This window comes from Papaver somniferum, unplaced genomic scaffold (genome assembly GCF_003573695.1).
Source record: "Papaver somniferum cultivar HN1 unplaced genomic scaffold, ASM357369v1 unplaced-scaffold_125, whole genome shotgun sequence".
Taxonomy (NCBI): Eukaryota; Viridiplantae; Streptophyta; class Magnoliopsida; order Ranunculales; family Papaveraceae; genus Papaver; species Papaver somniferum.
In genome coordinates this window covers 19293257-19310195 of record NW_020621603.1, presented here as the reverse complement: position 1 = coordinate 19310195, position 16939 = coordinate 19293257, and the positions used below count along the sequence as shown (strand labels likewise).

The 16939-nt window shown below is 38.3% G+C and overlaps 2 protein-coding genes across 2 annotated transcripts; one reads left to right on the top strand and one right to left on the bottom strand.

Moving 5' to 3' along the window:
* Nucleotides 1-5898: 5898 nt before the first annotated feature.
* Nucleotides 5899-9126, top strand: LOC113331396 (F-box protein CPR1-like). Its single transcript, XM_026578104.1, has 3 exons — nt 5899-7097; nt 7198-7290; nt 9018-9126. Exons 1-3 carry the CDS (start codon nt 5899-5901, stop codon nt 9124-9126), a joined length of 1401 nt encoding a protein of 466 aa, XP_026433889.1.
* A 2684-nt stretch (nt 9127-11810) lies between these two features.
* On the bottom strand, nt 11811-16718 carry LOC113331202 (ABC transporter B family member 15-like). Its single transcript, XM_026577941.1, has 7 exons — nt 16274-16718; nt 16143-16197; nt 15878-16056; nt 15283-15740; nt 14571-15111; nt 13344-14264; nt 11811-13246 (listed from the first exon to the last, which is right to left on the bottom strand). Exons 1-7 carry the CDS (start codon nt 16544-16546, stop codon nt 11882-11884), a joined length of 3792 nt encoding a protein of 1263 aa, XP_026433726.1. The 5' UTR covers nt 16547-16718; the 3' UTR covers nt 11811-11881.
* Between the last annotated feature and the right edge of the window lie 221 nt (nt 16719-16939).

The window sequence follows — 16939 nt, the reverse complement described above, 5'->3', positions numbered from 1 at the left end:
TCAAGACTTATAGTTTGATCACTAACATTGACAAACATGCTTGAGATAGCAACCATGCGAGTTCGACCGAGCAGTGCTCTAACAATCTCCCCCTTTGTCAATTTTAGTGACAAAACTGTAATGCATATGGATTACAAAATAGATAGAAATTGTAGCTTCTCATCCAAATGCTTGATGTCATTGACATATTCAACGCGACTCGAAATCTTCGTCACTTCCAAGTACTCCATGATCCTAAAGGTTGTAAGTTCAGTATCACAGTTGTTGAAGATTCGTAGCGCTAATAATGAGAAAACAAAATGCTCTCAATCATTGTTATACAGTGTCATAGTATTATTACACAACATCAAATTTCAATTGTATCACAACTTTGACAACAATACTATGGTGATATGTATCACTCCCCCTTAGTCAATACTTCATCTTAACATGAAAACCACTCCCGCTTGCATAATGATCCGTAAACCATATGTATTTGCAGTATCACACTACACATTAATTCTTCCCCTTTTTGTCAATATAAATTGGCAAATGTATGAAAACTAGTGGGATCCTCATGAAATTTTTACAGAGATACTTCATGACCAAAAGAGAATACCATATCAACTTATTTAGATGCCATCATAAAGCCCAAGCTAAATGCATTCATCAAGGAGTTTATAAAGATACAAGATAACCTGTAATATTCCACAGCCGCACTCCCCACAAATATTTGGCAATTAAGCACAAGTTCAAAATGAACTCTCCCCCATAAAATGTCATTCCCGAAAGAACAACAAAGGCGACCTTACTTTCACGTGAAAAGAAGGATTTCTTTGGACAAAATCAAATTACATATAGTCTCCACATACCTTTTGTCGAAGAAGTTCCACAAGCTCCCCTTAGTATTTCTTCGTCTTCAAATGATGAACTCTGTGAAATCTAAGCTCAACTACGCTATCTATGTCCTAGTCCGACACATATATAAATAGGCTAGAAATCAAGACTCATAGTTTTGATCACTAACATTAACAAACATGCCTGAGATAACAACGCATACAAGTTCGACCGAGCAGTGCTCTAACACAACTATTTATAGACCATGGTTGTTTAGACAACAAGGAAATTCCAAAACCAAAAATATTCTCAAGATATGCAATAAGTACCTAATTTCCATTTTCAGATTTCCAACTAATATCCAATCTGTAATTCTGAAATCCCTCATTAGAAAATATCTAAAATTAGTTTATCATTTAACTTATATAGTTTTCTAAGATATGTTTTGATTGCTGGAAAATCAAAAACATATAATCGAAAATCTTAAATAAAAGATTCTCAATATTTCGGTTTGGGATCATCTTGAGTATCAAGGAATATCTTTGAACAATAAGATAAAAATTATATTCATGTTCAAATTATGTCGACATCTAGAACTTTCCTATTTAGCAAACCCCAATTCCAAGCTCACACAAAACCGTAAAGTAATATGTGAATATAGAAGATCGGTTTTGCTATTGGGACCGGTTCTATCATGACTCCTAACATAGGTTAAAATCGGTTTTACCAAGTCTCCAAATATAGGTAGGGATCGGTTCTACCAAGAATCCCAACAATAGCTAGGATCAGTTCTACCATGTATCACAATATAGGTAATGTTCGGTTCTACCATGACTCCCAACAATATCTAGGATTGGTTCTACCATGTATCCCAATATAGGTAAGGATAGGTTCTACCAAGATTATAAACATAAGTCAAGATCGGTTCTACCATATATCCCAAACTAGGTAAAGATTGGTTTTACCATAACTCTCAATATAAGTCAAGATCGGTTATACCAAATTTCTTACCTAGGTTCGAATTGGTCATCCAATAAAATTTCAATGAAAACCGGACCAAAACGCCTATTGATTCCTTTCGATTATGAAACAAGTTTCGTATATGTACTTCATTTAAACATGTGTAATCAAACACAGTTTCCTAGGATGAAATCACACATATATATCCAATACACAATCAAGTAACGAGTTACATAGATTATGTCGATGTCATAGTTAAGAAGTTCAAAAGATAAACGTTTATAGGTATACCTAACTTCACTGGTTTTTGGGGCATTATAGAGGTAAATATCTAAATTATTATTTTTAAATTTAAAGAATTTTTATGAACAAAAACAGACATGGTCAAAAATACTAAATTATATATTGATTTGCAGTGTTGGTGGTATACCTACTCCCGTGTTGGTAAACCAGTTATTAAAGATAATACCCGTAGAGTTCCAATACTTGACATGTAATACACAAGTAACTGGGCGAAGGACACTGGTAGCGACGACTCGATTTCCAGTTTTGTTCAGAGGTATCGACAGATGACTTGGATCCACAAGAATGCTGTTGTCCACCATTACGTTAATTTTCCAGAGTTTCAAATGACCAGGTACGAGCTATTCTTGATTATTCTCTTTGAAGAGTTGCTTTTACACTCCAGAATCGGACAGAGGTGTTTGGTACCTGGGAGAAAGACTATCGTTCCAATTACAAGGGATTTATGATATTGCAATTAACCCGTCACGCCAGATGCAAACCTCCGCATTAGATTTCGTTCGGGAGAGGATGACGCCATGGGTGAGGTGTGAACTAAACATACAGGGATATTAATGAAACACCGTATGTCAACTAGTACCAGTCAATTGCAAAGCCTGTAATTGTTACACACAACATGTACATTTGTGGGTTTGATTTCCCAGGGTTATCACGTATGTGTCTTGATACAAACATCGTTGCTAGATAACCACCTCTAAAATATCCATGCTTTATGACTTACCCCACCACAGATGGAAGTTATTCATCTTCTTCGTCAAATTTTCCCGAAATCCGTTGAGAGATACCAAGTATTACTTCACAAGGTGAGCCAACTACGATCCTCATTGTTTCCCAAGATATGGAACATGATTATCCTTACTACAATTTGGATACCAGTGATGATGAGTTGAAGAGACAACTTAACGATACACATTGGCTGGTTCGGTAAATGGGGTCTACACACTTGAGTGTGTGTCGGAGATGGATGACGAACACAATGTTTGGATTGAGTCCAACTATAAATGTTGATGGACGTTCGCAGTCTTCCGATTCTACCAGGAGAAACAAATAATGGCACAATAATGATACAATGGTGGGAGATACACAAGCACCCAGTACTTCACCACAAATTGTTCTTGTTTCTTAACCTCCAGTTATACAACCTGATGCGAGATGCATTTCATCACCATTCTTGCCCTAAAACCCAATTGAACCTTATTACGCTGTTACACCACCACCGCAAACCGCTTATACGTTTGGAGCATCGAGTACTTTCCAGCAACCGCCTAATGTTCCTCAACCATCTCCTTCCGATTTTCAATATTTCCAAATTTTTTTGGCAAGTGGGGGTATCCCGAATCTCGGAGAATGGACTCCAGGCCTAGAAGATAATAATGGATGACGTTAGAGAAATTGTAACTTTTAATTATGCTACCTTTGTAATTATATTTTTAATCAATTAAAAGTACGACTGTTCGTTGAAATCAAATTACATATGTTTCAAATTAAGCGTTACATTAACTTCACTGAGATGTATTAGGTAGAACAACGACTAACAAGAATGGGTTGAAATTGTTTAACGCCTCAAGAATTTCGAAACAATTTTCAAAACGAAAAACTATATTTTTCCATCTTTGCCATTTATCTGAAGATCTTTTTACCACTCCGCATCAGTTTCACCCCCAGCCTAAATTGATTGGCTAGCACGGTTAAAGCTACAAATTCACTTACTTCTTTCTTAATTGTTTGAAAATGATTTTCTATGTCGCATATAACACGACGACTCGGGGTACGGGTGTCGATACAAAATCCGTCATGAATAACCTCCCAGAAATTCACACCTGGATAGTGTGTTGAAGCAAGTTGTTCTATGTTTTCTGCAAATAACTTCATCTTCTTCTGCAGTATACGGATCTTGCCGAACTAACAAGGGTCGAGACATTTTTCGACAATTTTTTCTTTTTAAGGTGAAGAGTTTTTGTTTTTAGCTCAAAGAAAGAGTAAATAAACTAGAGACGTAGAATATGAGAATTTGGAGTTGAAATGAGGAGTATTTATAGAGCTGTTCAGATGTAGCCGTTGGCGTTTGATGTTTAGCTTCTAGAACCCGCAAAGTTTTAAATGAGACGCGCGTTTCAAGTTGGTCCGCGTTGAACAAACCATTAAATTTAGAAGGCTATTATTGGGGCGTCACACTCCAATAGAGGGGCTTCACTTGGATTCTTAATGTCCAAAAAAGTGGTTATGGGATATCCTAACACATATACAAAACGTCTAGATTACCCTTTAATTAGAAGTGATTTTACGTCCAGGTTTGGATTAATTCCAAGCGCAGAATTTTATTTGCATGTAATTTTACGCCCAGGTTTGGATTAGTTCCAACCGTAGAAGCCATTTTACGTCCAGGTTTCTTTTAATTCCAACCGTAGAATCCGATTTTACGTCCAGTTTTCTTTTAATCCAACCGTAGAAGTGATTTTACGTCCAGGTTTGGATTATTTCCAACCGTAGAAGTGATTTTACGTCCAGGTTTGGATTAATTCCAGTCGTAGAATTTTATTTGCATGTAGTTTTACGTCCAGGTTTGAATTAGTTCCAATCGTAGAAGCTCATTTTACGTCCAGGTTCCTTTTAATTCCAACCGTAGAAGCTCATTTTACGTCCAGGTTTCTTTTAATTCCAACTGTAGAAGTGATTTTACGTCTAGATTTGGATTATTTCCAACCGTAGAAGTTTATTTTACGACCAGTTTTTCTTCCCACAAAAACTTTGTCCCAGAATTCACCAAGTATACAACAAAATTCATTAATTTAATTTTTATCTAATTAAATTAAATTAAAATTAACTAAATAAGGGTTGTTTAGTCATTACAAAATTATTTGAGATAAGGGATTTTTTATATTACTTATGGGTGACACGTTTTTGTCCTATTAGATGACGCCCCTCTAATAAAATATGACGCCCCAATAATAACCTTCCAAATTTATTGAATTGGCCACCCACTTTTCATATTTGTTGAGTCCATAGTGGGAGCACATTCCTTGAGAAATTAACACCATGTTTGTTTACTCCTGACTCATCTGAGTCGTCTGGATCTGAGTGAAATCACCTGACTCATCTGGATCTGAGTCGATATGTTTGTTTTGAGTCAGATCTGACTCATCTGACTCGAGAATAAGTGAATCAGTGGTTTGGTCCCATGAGTCAGGGGTATTTTGTTACCTGACTCAAATGAGTCCGAGTCAGGGGTTATGTCTGAGTCAGAGGTCGAGTCAGATCTGACTCAAAATGGAAAACAAATGGTCTGACTGCTGACTCGGTCCGAGTCAGGGGTTGACTCAGATTCAGACGCCGAGTCACCCGCAAACAAACAAGTTCTAAGTTTTCCCGTCCATATTGGAGGTGATGTTCTCACTGTCTAGTTTTCAGTAATTTTACGAAAAAGGATTTGGATCGGCATAGGGTTTCGAACTCGGAAGTCGGAACTAGTACTAGTTTACCGCTTGTGACATCCGTTTTGGCCTTCAAATTACAAGATGCCGTTCCCGCGTTGGACTCTACCCTGAAGTAGATGAAGTGTAAGTAAAAGTTCCAAATGAAGTTGATCATTAAAGGGTTTCAGCAGTCTTCACTTGAAATCTCTACTCCAAAAAAGAATTAGCGTGACTGCAACTGGTGCTTCAAAACCCTAGGTTTTTTCTTCTTCTCCTTCTTCTTCGTCGATCTGAACTCGGGGGTATTGGGTTTTGAACATTTTATGTATTGAAAGTTCCGATTTCTCCAGATTTGCTGAAAAAGAAGCTCAAGATGAGCTTAATCAGGGCAAAAACAAAAATACAAATGGCTTATAGGCATTTTGTATGGAAATTTGGTGGTGGAAGAAAAAGATCAGTAATGTCAATCATTCCAGAAGAGATACGCTATGAAATCCTCTCAAGATTACCAGTGAAATCGCTATTAGCTTGTAAGTGTGTTTGCAAGAATTGGTATGCCCTAATCTCAGCCTCTGATTTCGTTAAAACCCATATTGCAATTCAGAAAAATAACCCTATTCTCATGCTTGAAAAAGGTTGTGACCTTTACTCCATAGGTTATGATTCATTACCATCATCACCTGTGTGTGATATTAAAAATGATGTTATTAAAGTGGATCACCCACATCATTGTGTTGGATTATTAAGTTCATGTAATGGTCTGATTTGCATATGGATATGGTTGCTTGTTGACGGTGGTTATAATAGGGATGTATTGTGTCTATGGAACCCAGCCACAAGAGAATATAAAGAATTACCTGAATCACCAATTGGATTTACTAGAAACAATGTTTGCGTACATGGATTTGGTTATGATCACAAGACTGATGATTACAAGTTGGCAATAGGTGTAAAAGCTCCTGGAAGCAAGGATACTACTCTAGTCCAAATCTATTCTTTAGCATCCAATTTATGGGAAACTGAGAAAACCATACCTTATTGGTTTAGTGATATGCATATGTCTGGGGTACTTGTTAATGCAAACCTTCATTGGTTAGCCTTAGGACATCACAACTTTTTATCACTCTCTTTGGATATCAGTGATGAGAATTTCAAAGAAATGCAACTACCAAGAGAAACCCCGGAGATGAATAAGGATATGTGCCTAGGTGTGCTGCAAGGGTGCCTATGTTTACTTGTCAAGACAGATGTTAATGGTGTTAAGAATTATTTTGAAGTATGGGAGATGCTGGATTATGGAGTTCGAGAATCTTGGACTAAGCGTCATGTCATCGCCCATGAGAGTATTATCAATGAACAAAAATATTTTAGGCTTGTGCGGTCTTTTAAGAACGACGAGATTCTGCTCTTCAGTGGTGATATTCTAGTTTTGTATGACCCAAAACATGGAAGTGCTAGAGAACTAAAAATCCACAATGCTCCATTCTGGAACGCCGAGACTTATTTTGAAAGCTTAGTTTCTTTGAATTCTGGTACTTACGTGGTGGAAGAATATAAGGGTATGACTGAAGACACATTAGCCCAACTAAGTAACGCAAAAAAATGGTGTGATCGTATATTTAGTTTCATGTTTATGATATATGTATTGGTATATATCTATGGAGTTCACTTTTAACTGAATTATAAGAGCTCATGCTTGATGCAGCTTTTGTTTAATGTCTACTAAACACGTTAGTTATCTTTGTCAGTTACTCTTACCTCCTTTTTCTATGTCATCATGTATTACAATGTGGAGAATGTAAGACGTGGTACTGATAGCTTCAAATTCCTGAGTTGGTCAGTGGGAAGTTGATGTTACCACCTGTATTTTAGAGAAAGATCTACTTTGAATAAATGAGTTTGTTACTTTGTTTACGTGTCTATGGAACATGCATTGTGCCAATCTTTCTCTTTTTGCAGAGTCCCTTTTTTCCAATCAGTAAATATAGTGATGGCCACTCTTCTTATTCTGAAACGACTAATGTGTGCGTCCATGGTTTTCTTTTTCACGGGTAAAATGATGAAAAATAATCTAAAGCTGTAAAAAGAAAATTAGTCAATTTTGTTGCATATTATCACATATGCTTATCGATCAACTTGAGACTGCAAGCAAACGTTTCACATAGTTTGACATGGATGTTGACTAAGCATTTGTTATGTGCTTCTGCCTGGGTAACATATTCCTATAGTTTTTTGTTTGCTGTTGTTGTTACTGCAGTCATCTCTGAATTGATAAACTACACATCGGCTTGAAGCTCTGGTGGTGCAGCGGCTCACATGCCCTTGATCCAATCACTTGTGACCACAAGTTATGAATCTCAGGGAGCAGCTTAAGGATTCCTCGAAGGTATTTAATATGGTTAAGTTTGCTTGTCTCGCTTGTACTTCTTGAGTTTCTTGTGTTACAGGAAAAGTATGATAATAGAGAGGCACAAAAATTATACCACAATGGTTCAGTTAATGAGACAGTTCCTATTTAGATCACCCAGTTTATTTGGGGTCAGTAGAATGACATCCCTATGTGATCTGAACATCACGTATTGTTGGTACCGTGTGTTCTGGTTCAATTCAGAGATTCCAGGCCATATCTGTATCTGCTGTGATTCCGCATTTCCACTCTGTTCCACACTTTGACATCTAGCAGCTGACTTACAAGTTGAACGCCACTTTCCTGATGTATATTATCAAATTTCTTGGTTTTCTGTTATTCTTAAAGATTACCTCTGAGAGTTCCAAGTATCTCATGAACAGGTTAGCTTCAGGGTTCAGTATCCTCATAACTTTGAACACATTTCAAAAGAGGACCGCAGGGAATTTAAGCAAACTAGATATGGTAATAGTTGGTAATACTCACACTGTGAATGTTGTCTGCCATTCATCTATATGTTTGTAGTTAGTAGTAATGGGATCTTCATGTTGTAGGAATCAGAGGAACGGCATGTTTGATGCTAGAATTTTCCTACAATGTAACTTTAGTAATTGTGCAAAGGTTGTTTTGTTATCTACTTTTAGCTGCATTACCAAGTCTGACTAAGTTTAAAACTCAGCTTATAGCTAAAGAGGTTCTGTAGCTTACTGGAATATGATTCCTTACTCATATGATTAAAATTATTTTTGATGTATTCCTGCTACAAAATTACAGATATAACATCATTGTTTATTCTGGACATATTACACCCACGTTATTCATATTAATTATTTGGTTAAACTTGGTCTCCACTTTTGAGACGCTAATGGAAGCTCAGAAATTGCCAGCTGTGTCAGAGATGTCTTGGTAGATGCAGCATTACTGCATTAGTCCTGGGTAATAGTGACAGTAAAAATTCTTTACATGAAGCTCGTCGAAGTGAGGAGTCCATTTCCTTAATGAAGTAGATATGTGCGTTGCATTCATAAGTTATGCCGTCCTCAAATAGATTCTATAAAAACTTTCATTTTCCTACTGTTTGAATACCCTTTCACTTTTGATTTTAATCATTTTATCAGGCCATTCACAGCTGAAGTGACGAAACTTGGGATCAGCTCCCTTCAGAAGCTTCTCTATATTGTATCCGAGCTATATCAAGTTATGTTTCAGTTGTTGAAGCTGACGTAATGCCTCAGGTGTGGTTACGAACTCCAGAAGTCTTCTATAATCTTATCCTGCCTTAGTACCTATTTTCCTACATGGTTGAAATGCCAAACAAACATAACCTTTTGCACTAGAGACATGATAGACACGACTTATTAGGAGCAGTCTCTTTTCTAGTTGTAAACAAAGCATTTTTCTCTAATGAAACCTAAACTACTATCTTCTTGTTGCTTAATAATGATACCAAAATCCTTATGCCGCGTAAGTCTTGACATATGGAGTTCTCAAAGGTTGGGCTTTGAACTCTCCTATCTTCGATATCATAAAATTCACTAAGTTTTATGTCATTTTGGATAGGTTTACCGTTTATGTGACTGTTGTGTTGTCATCTCCATACATTACATTATCATGAATGTAAAGCATGCCATTTATTAACCAAAGGAAACTTACAGAGAGGCAATTCATTGATCAAAGGATAAGAAAACAGGAATTGGGAGGGGTAAGAACCTGACCTCTATAAAGATAAAGAAAATGAAAAAGAAAACTTTAACAAAATCTACTAGTGAACAGAATATCTGTCCTCCCTCCTCACACGATGAATCATAGGAGGTTGAGCCATGTAGCAAGGAATCTATGCGCTTCAACTTTCTCCCTATATTACACGATATTTGACTCTTTGTTCAATTTCATAACTGAAAGACGTGTATGTTTACTATGTAATGTTTTGTTGTGTGGTCTAAATGTTTTCTTACGGGTAATGGCGTTTCTTCCAAAATTCCCTCTTCAAACTCATAATTCAAATGGCTTGATGCTTCACCAAATGGGCTCCCGGGTTTTCCTTCAGTGATAGAGATTCTCATGAGTGGCATGAGGTGCCTCTGAGTATTCTGCAGCAGCTGCAGCTTTGGCCTTTAGGCGCATCTGTGATGGTAAATGTTCTTCTCGTTTTCAAATCTAGTTGTTTCTAAGCACATACTCTTGTTGGAGATATCAGTTATTCAGTGGTCTGGTTAGTGGCTGTCCCATAACACTCCTGGCAGAGAATAAGAACATTAGGAACTAGCGAATTTCTATTCTCATGGTGATACTGCTTCAAAGAAGTACTTCAAATTTGGTAGACCAGCTCCTAGTAGCCTTTTAGCCAATGTATAATGTGGCATATATTGAAGCATAGGTGTTTGAAAGTTTTTGAAAACAAAACAGTCGAACCTAAATCCATTGTGGAATGCCTAAAACTGTTCTGCATAAAGTATAACATAGATGTTGCAAATTCTAACAATGCTAGCCGGTCTAAAGGAAAGGATTTAGGAAAACATAATTGGTCTCCTTCTCAAAATTGGAGGAAAATTAATTTTGATGCTGCTTTTGATATGAATACAAAAATTGCTGGTATTGGCCTAATTATTAATGACCCCGCAGGATCTTATTTGGGGGCAATGGTGAAGTTTATGAGAGCTAGAGATGCTGCTCAAGCTGAAGCTCTGGCATTGCTTGAAGCTGCAAACTGGATGATCAAGAATAAAGCTACCACCAATATGATGCTGGAAGGAGATTGCAAGTCTGTCATAGAGGCTCTAACCTCTAATTTTGCTTTTTCCAAATGGCGAGACCATTACCTCCTTGCGGATATAAGTAGGAAACTAGAAGTAATTAGAGGAGTCAAATGTGTTCATGTTGTAAGGTAATGTAATGAAGCTGCTGATGCTCTTGCTAATTGTGCAGAATTTTGTTTGCTGTAGCAATTCCAGGCAGAGTTTCCCAAAATAAAAGTGGTTTCTTTTGGAGCAAAAATTCTAAGCATATGCCTGTTAAGGTTATAAACAAGTTGGTCGCATTCTTTTTCTCTTGATTCATAGAAAACTTGGTGATGCTAAGAGTTCCCAACTCGAGTTCACCGCTTATCGAAAGTGATACCCGTTTGTGGTAATATGTCATTCTCTGGACTCCTGTATCCTTGTATGGATTACGAGGATCCTATTCGACATTTAACCAAAGGAGAGGTGGAGTATCCTTGTACCGTTACTAGAGTTTTCGTTGAGGTTCAAGTTAGAACAAAGCGGGTGTATCGCACTAGGAGTAGTTTACTTCTGAACCACCTTCACATTGCATCTCCGTCTCAAGCCGGACCACTTAAGGAATTTCTATCGTCATGGACATTGTTTCAGGTCGACTTTGACGATCTACTTGCCAAGGATGTCTTGCGCCACTGTGATGCCAACTCTCTTTTATCTCCGCACCAAACACTCTGGAGCCAGGTTTGTGAATTTCTTTACACGCCAAGTATCATCATATTGCAAAAGAATTGCAGCAGACCTTATTGAAACTAAGCCGAAATATGTAGTCATTATTGCACGTATCGCTACTGTATCTGTATTTGATCTGTACGATGATTCTGAAGCGGAGCATTCGTTAAGAGTTTGTGGTAAGGGTTGCATTATAAGGGAAGATAACGCTTATGGTGCCACCCTTCTCCCAAAAGGAGCTTTACTATTCAGTTCCGTACATGGGAGTATGGTGTTTACAGATGATTTCGACCATTTTCGTGGACAAACTTGCGCGATATGTTTGGATGACTTATTTATGGGCAGCGATGTTCTCATGCGATGGTGCGAACATGCATTTCACTCTAGATGTTTCATACCTTGGTTCAACAAGGTTGGTACTTGCCCGGTATGCCGCTCTATTATAACGAGAATAATTCCGGCACATTTAGCTCATTTGCCACATTTAGCAAAATATATAAATAGATGAAAACATATAGTACACTGCTTGTCTATTCCTATTTGGTTCGTTGTAGATTAACAAGAGCAAAATAAGCTCCATTTTCACCCTTACTTAAAAGCAAAGAGTGTGTTCCTTGTTCCACCACTGTACCTTTCTCCAAAACAGCAATTTGATCACAATTTTGGATGGTACTTAATCGATGAGCCACGACAACACTCGTCCGACCAACCATTACTCTTTCTAATGCATCTTGCACAACTTTCTCCGACTGACTATCAAGTGCACTTGTAGCTTCATCTAACAACAACACTGCAGGATTTTTGAGTATAGCACGGGCAATTGCAATTCTCTGCTTTTGTCCTCCTGACAGTTGTAGTCCTCTGTCTCCACACCATGTGTCATACCCATCTTGTAATCCTGCAATGAAATCGTGTGCATTTGCCGCTCGTGCAGCTTCTACAATCTCCGTTTCCTCAACTTTACCTGACGATCCGTACGTGATGTTTTCCCTGATTGTACCTCCGAATAGAGTTGGTTCTTGACTTACCAGTGCAATGTATTTCCTCAGACATCTGAGATGATATGTTCTTATGTCTCGGCCATCAATTCGCACCGATCCTTTCAACGGGTCGTAGAATCTCTCGACCAACCCGATGATTGTTGATTTCCCGGAACCACTTTGGCCTACTAATGCAGTTGATTTGCCCGCTTCAATATTGATACTAAAGCCTTTGAAAATCATAACATCTGGTCTTGCAGGGTAAGCAAAATGAACATCTCGGATCTCTACGTGCCCGGATAAATTCTCCGGTTGGTTACCCTCTGGGTCTTCAGGCTCGATTTGAGTGTAACGGTCAAGCACTGCGAATACGGATCCTACAGCGTCAGATCCTTTAGCAATGTCAGTTGTCATACTGCCAGCATCAGCTATGACCCTGCCTGTACTGATTAAGATAAAAAAGGTCTGGAAAAGAGCTTTGGCTGAAATATCACCCTCCGAAACAAGTTTCCCACCATACCAAAAATCCAGTGCCCAAGTGCAAGTCATTAGTGCCATAGATGTACCGAGACCGATCCCCGCGAACCATGATTGCCGAATGCTTTCTCTTCTCGGACCATCTTGTGCTCGATCGAACATTTCGAGAATTCGAGATTGGGAAGAGAAGGCACTGACTGTGCGGAGATTGGAAACGGCTTCTCCCGCGAGTTTGCTGCTTTCGTCTTGTGATTTAATGGCTTTTCCAGACATGGCTTTTAGTAGGACGCGACGCAAATAGAAGCATACAATGATCAGTGGCTGGACAGCAATCATCACAATAGCTAACTTCCATGCAATGACCAAACCCATTGTGCAGGCAATGATAACAGCAGAGAAAGCTTGGACTAGAAGTGCCATCCGGTCACCGACTAATGATCTCACCTGCAAAAACCATTACAAAGCGTCTACGCTTAGAAATTGAGCTCGAAACTCGTCTGCACCAAATTCTTCGCCGTAAAAAGGAAAAAAAAAATCTTACCACGCTAGCATCCTTGGCAAGTCTGGAGCAAATAGCGCCGCTAGAATTTTCGTCTTGATCGAACCAACCAACTTCAAAGGTCAGAATTTTGGACAACATTCTCTCTCGGATCCTCTTTGTTAAGTACTCACCCATGGCAGCAAAACTATAATGCTGACAGATATTAATAATCAACGAGAAAATGGACAATGCGGCGAAGAACAAAGCGTAAGTCCTTGTTTTTGACTTAATCTCATTGAAATCAGTCAGAAAATAAACCGAGATCATACTCCCCATGACGAACGAGTAAACAGGCTGAACAGCACCGAATAACACCGCACTCGTTAGCCCGACAATCCCTTGTCTCCACTCTGGTAAATTCAACAACAATAGTCTTTTAAATGATGGTACGGAGAACTCACGTTCCTTTCTTTCTTTTATCTCATAATCTTCGCCGCGGTCATTATCTCCGTCAGCGGAGTTAGACCGGCTTACTCTATTGGAAGAGCTGCTTCTTCTTCTACTGCTGCTGCTGTAGCCAACATGACTATCCTTGTTTGTAATGTGTGATGATGATTGTGAGCTTCTTTGTCTATCTTCTGTTGTTGCTTCCTCTGTCTGTTGAAGCCTAACAAGTGAAGTATATAACCCATTCTCATCTTCGATTAACTCATAATGCGACCCGGTTTCGGCAATTTTTCCATTCTGCACAACAGCTATAATGTCTGCATTATGTATTGTAGAGAGGCGATGCGCAATTACTATCGTGGTTCGACCGAGTGCTGCTTTATCCAGCGCTTCCTGCACAACTCTCTCAGATTCAGAGTCCAGCGCACTGGTTGCCTCATCTAACAAGAGAATTTTGGGGGATTTTATTATAGCTCTTGCTATTGCTATCCTTTGCTTTTGCCCTCCAGACATTTGCACCCCTCTTTCTCCAACCTATTTGGATAAAAAAGCAAAGAAAAAAAATTTACTAATTTATGCATGTGTCACTGTAGTACAGACTGTACAGTGATAAAGTCATTCGGTAGCGATACCAGTTATTTGAATTCAAAACTCGTCAGCACCAAATTCTTATCCATCCAAAAAAACTAAATTATAAACTGAAAACGCATCGGCATTTCAGGGTGCTTCTATGCACCCTATTCAGCAAGGCCACATCCGCAAGGGTGCTGAATAGGGTGCATAGAGGCGCGCTGGACAATCCTTTTTTGTGCACAATCCTTGCAAGAAATGTAAACTAACCTGAGTATCATATCCTTTTGGCAATTGAGAGATGAAGTTGTGAGCATTTGCAGCCTTTGAAGCAGCAATGACTTCATCCATGGTGGCATCTTCTTTACCGAAAAGTATATTCTCCGTAATCGTTGTAGCAAACAAAGCTGGTTCTTGACTAACTAAACCCATTTGTGATCTTAACCATTTTAGTTGAAGTTTATTAATAGGAAAACCATCAAGTAAAATTTCACCACCCAGAGGATCATAAAACCTTTCTAACAAAGCAATTACAGTAGATTTTCCTGAACCACTGCCTCCTACTAAAGCTACTGTTTTCCCAGCAGGAACTGTTAAACAGAAATCTTGGAAGATTAAGGTCTCCTTTCTAGATGGGTATGCAAATTTCACATTCTTGAATTCGACGTCTCCGGAAACCGTTTCCAAAACTTCACCTCCCATGTTATCTGAATCTATTTCTGGTACTCTTTTTATTACTTCCATCATCCTTTCTCCTGCTGATACTGCTTCAAAGAAGTACTTCAAATTTGGCAGACCAGCTCCCAGGGACCTTTTTCATTCAAAAAAATACAACAAATTAGTCAAAAAAAAAGCGTGGTGTGATAAAGTTACTGGCTGATAATACCAGCAACCTGAGTTCGAAACTTGCCAGCACCAAATTCTTTACGGATTAAAAAAAAGAAGAAGAAACCTTTAAGACACGAAATTTAAGAGTACTTACAGTCCTCCAATGGCAATTGCAGCACCGACAGCGAAAACAGTACCGCCTTCACCGTCATGATACATAACCAATTTACTACCATACCAAGACATAAAAGCCCAAACAGCAAAACTAACACCATTACTACCAATTGCAACACCTTTGGCTAAACCTTGCTTCAACCCCAATTTTACTGACCCATTGAGTGCATCTGAAAATTCATCCATTGTTTTCTGCTCACCAACAAATGAATAAACAGTTCTGATCGAAGAGATAGCCTGTTCCACCAGTGTGCCAGCTTTATTATATTCGTCTCTAATCTTTCTTGTTAGTCCCAATAATATCTTCCCATACACCAAACCTGGTATCACCAACAATAGAACAAAAGGAAATCCTACTAGTGCCAGTCTCCACATTAGCAAAAACGCCGCCAAGTAACATCCAGTGAACATTGCCACATTCATCAAGAAATTTGGTACCTAACATAAAAAAATAAAAATTGCAACCATAATATTAGATTTTACTTGTTTTATTAGGCGGCCGCCTGGCTAGCTAGCTTCTCCCTTGGTACGTGCCTGGATATTGAATTATAAAAAAAAGAGTGGTTTAAGAGTACCTTCTCGCTAAGAACATCCTGAATTACAAGACAATCATTGGAAACACTAGTGACAACTTCTGAAGTGCTTGATACTTGTAGATCAAAGTAACCCACATCTTGCCTGAGAACTGCTTTTAGATATCTTGCTCTCATTCTTGTTGCTTGTCTTTCTCCGGTTCTTGACCAGCAATATCCCTCTGTCATATGCATTTTCATAAACAAGATTATTAAATTTTAAGCAAAATTTATCAACACACTAAAATGAGAAGAAGAAGAAACTTACCCAAGAAACAAACAAACCAATTGGCAACGGCGAGGTATAAAAGACCAATTGAATTCTGAAATGAAAATTGATCAAAATTAGTAAGAACACTAATTATTTAAATTAAGAACTACTGATGAGGAAATACATACCTTGGTGATATTCTTAAGAAAGATTTGATTAGGATCATTAATATCAGAAGGACCAACAGAACCAAGATTATTCATAATTCTACTTGTTATATATAACATGACTGGTGTACCAAATCCATCACCAACAGCTCCAAGAAAACCAAGAACCATTAAACATATATCTATACCATCTGCATGCATAAATATTGTTCCAATGGATCCTGTTTTAATCTTCTTCTCTTTATTATTCCCTGCTTTTCCAACATCAACCACCTTATTATCATCATCTGCCATTGTGTAAGATCGATTTCTTCTAGCTATAGAGAGCTAGTTGTGTGTTTAGGCTTTCTGAGGAAGAAGATGCAACGGGCATCTGCATATATAGATAGATATAGATGTATGCTGATCACTGATGCTCCCAATTAGTGTCAGAATTATTTCTATTAATATTGTTTGTACGTGTTCTTCAACTGCCCTTAGAGCAACCACGGTGGGTGAGTAAAACTATAAACATGGTCCACAAAGCAGACACAGCGGGACGGACTAGAGATCAAAACCCGGACTAAAATCAAACCTCAGAGTATATTTGGTCTGTGACCAAGACCAAAACCAAATATAGTCGAGCGGACATTATAAGTGCGCCTGATACCGAACGAAGGTATAATGTGAGCCTGATCCGTATGACGG

Coding starts and splice junctions, on each gene's coding strand:
- LOC113331396 (XM_026578104.1), top strand. CDS start 5,899: ATGGCTTATAGGCATTTTGTATGGAAATTTGGTGGTGGAAGAAAAAGA. Junction 7,098..7,197: donor CTAAGTAACGCAAAAAAATG/GTGTGATCGTAT, acceptor TGCTTGATGCAG/CTTTTGTTTAATGTCTACTA. Junction 7,291..9,017: donor TGTATTACAATGTGGAGAAT/GTAAGACGTGGT, acceptor TCATTTTATCAG/GCCATTCACAGCTGAAGTGA.
- LOC113331202 (XM_026577941.1), bottom strand. CDS start 16,546: ATGGCAGATGATGATAATAAGGTGGTTGATGTTGGAAAAGCAGGGAAT. Junction 15,741..15,877: donor AGGATGTTCTTAGCGAGAAG/GTACTCTTAAAC, acceptor TTTTTATGTTAG/GTACCAAATTTCTTGATGAA. Junction 15,112..15,282: donor GCAATTGCCATTGGAGGACT/GTAAGTACTCTT, acceptor TGAATGAAAAAG/GTCCCTGGGAGCTGGTCTGC.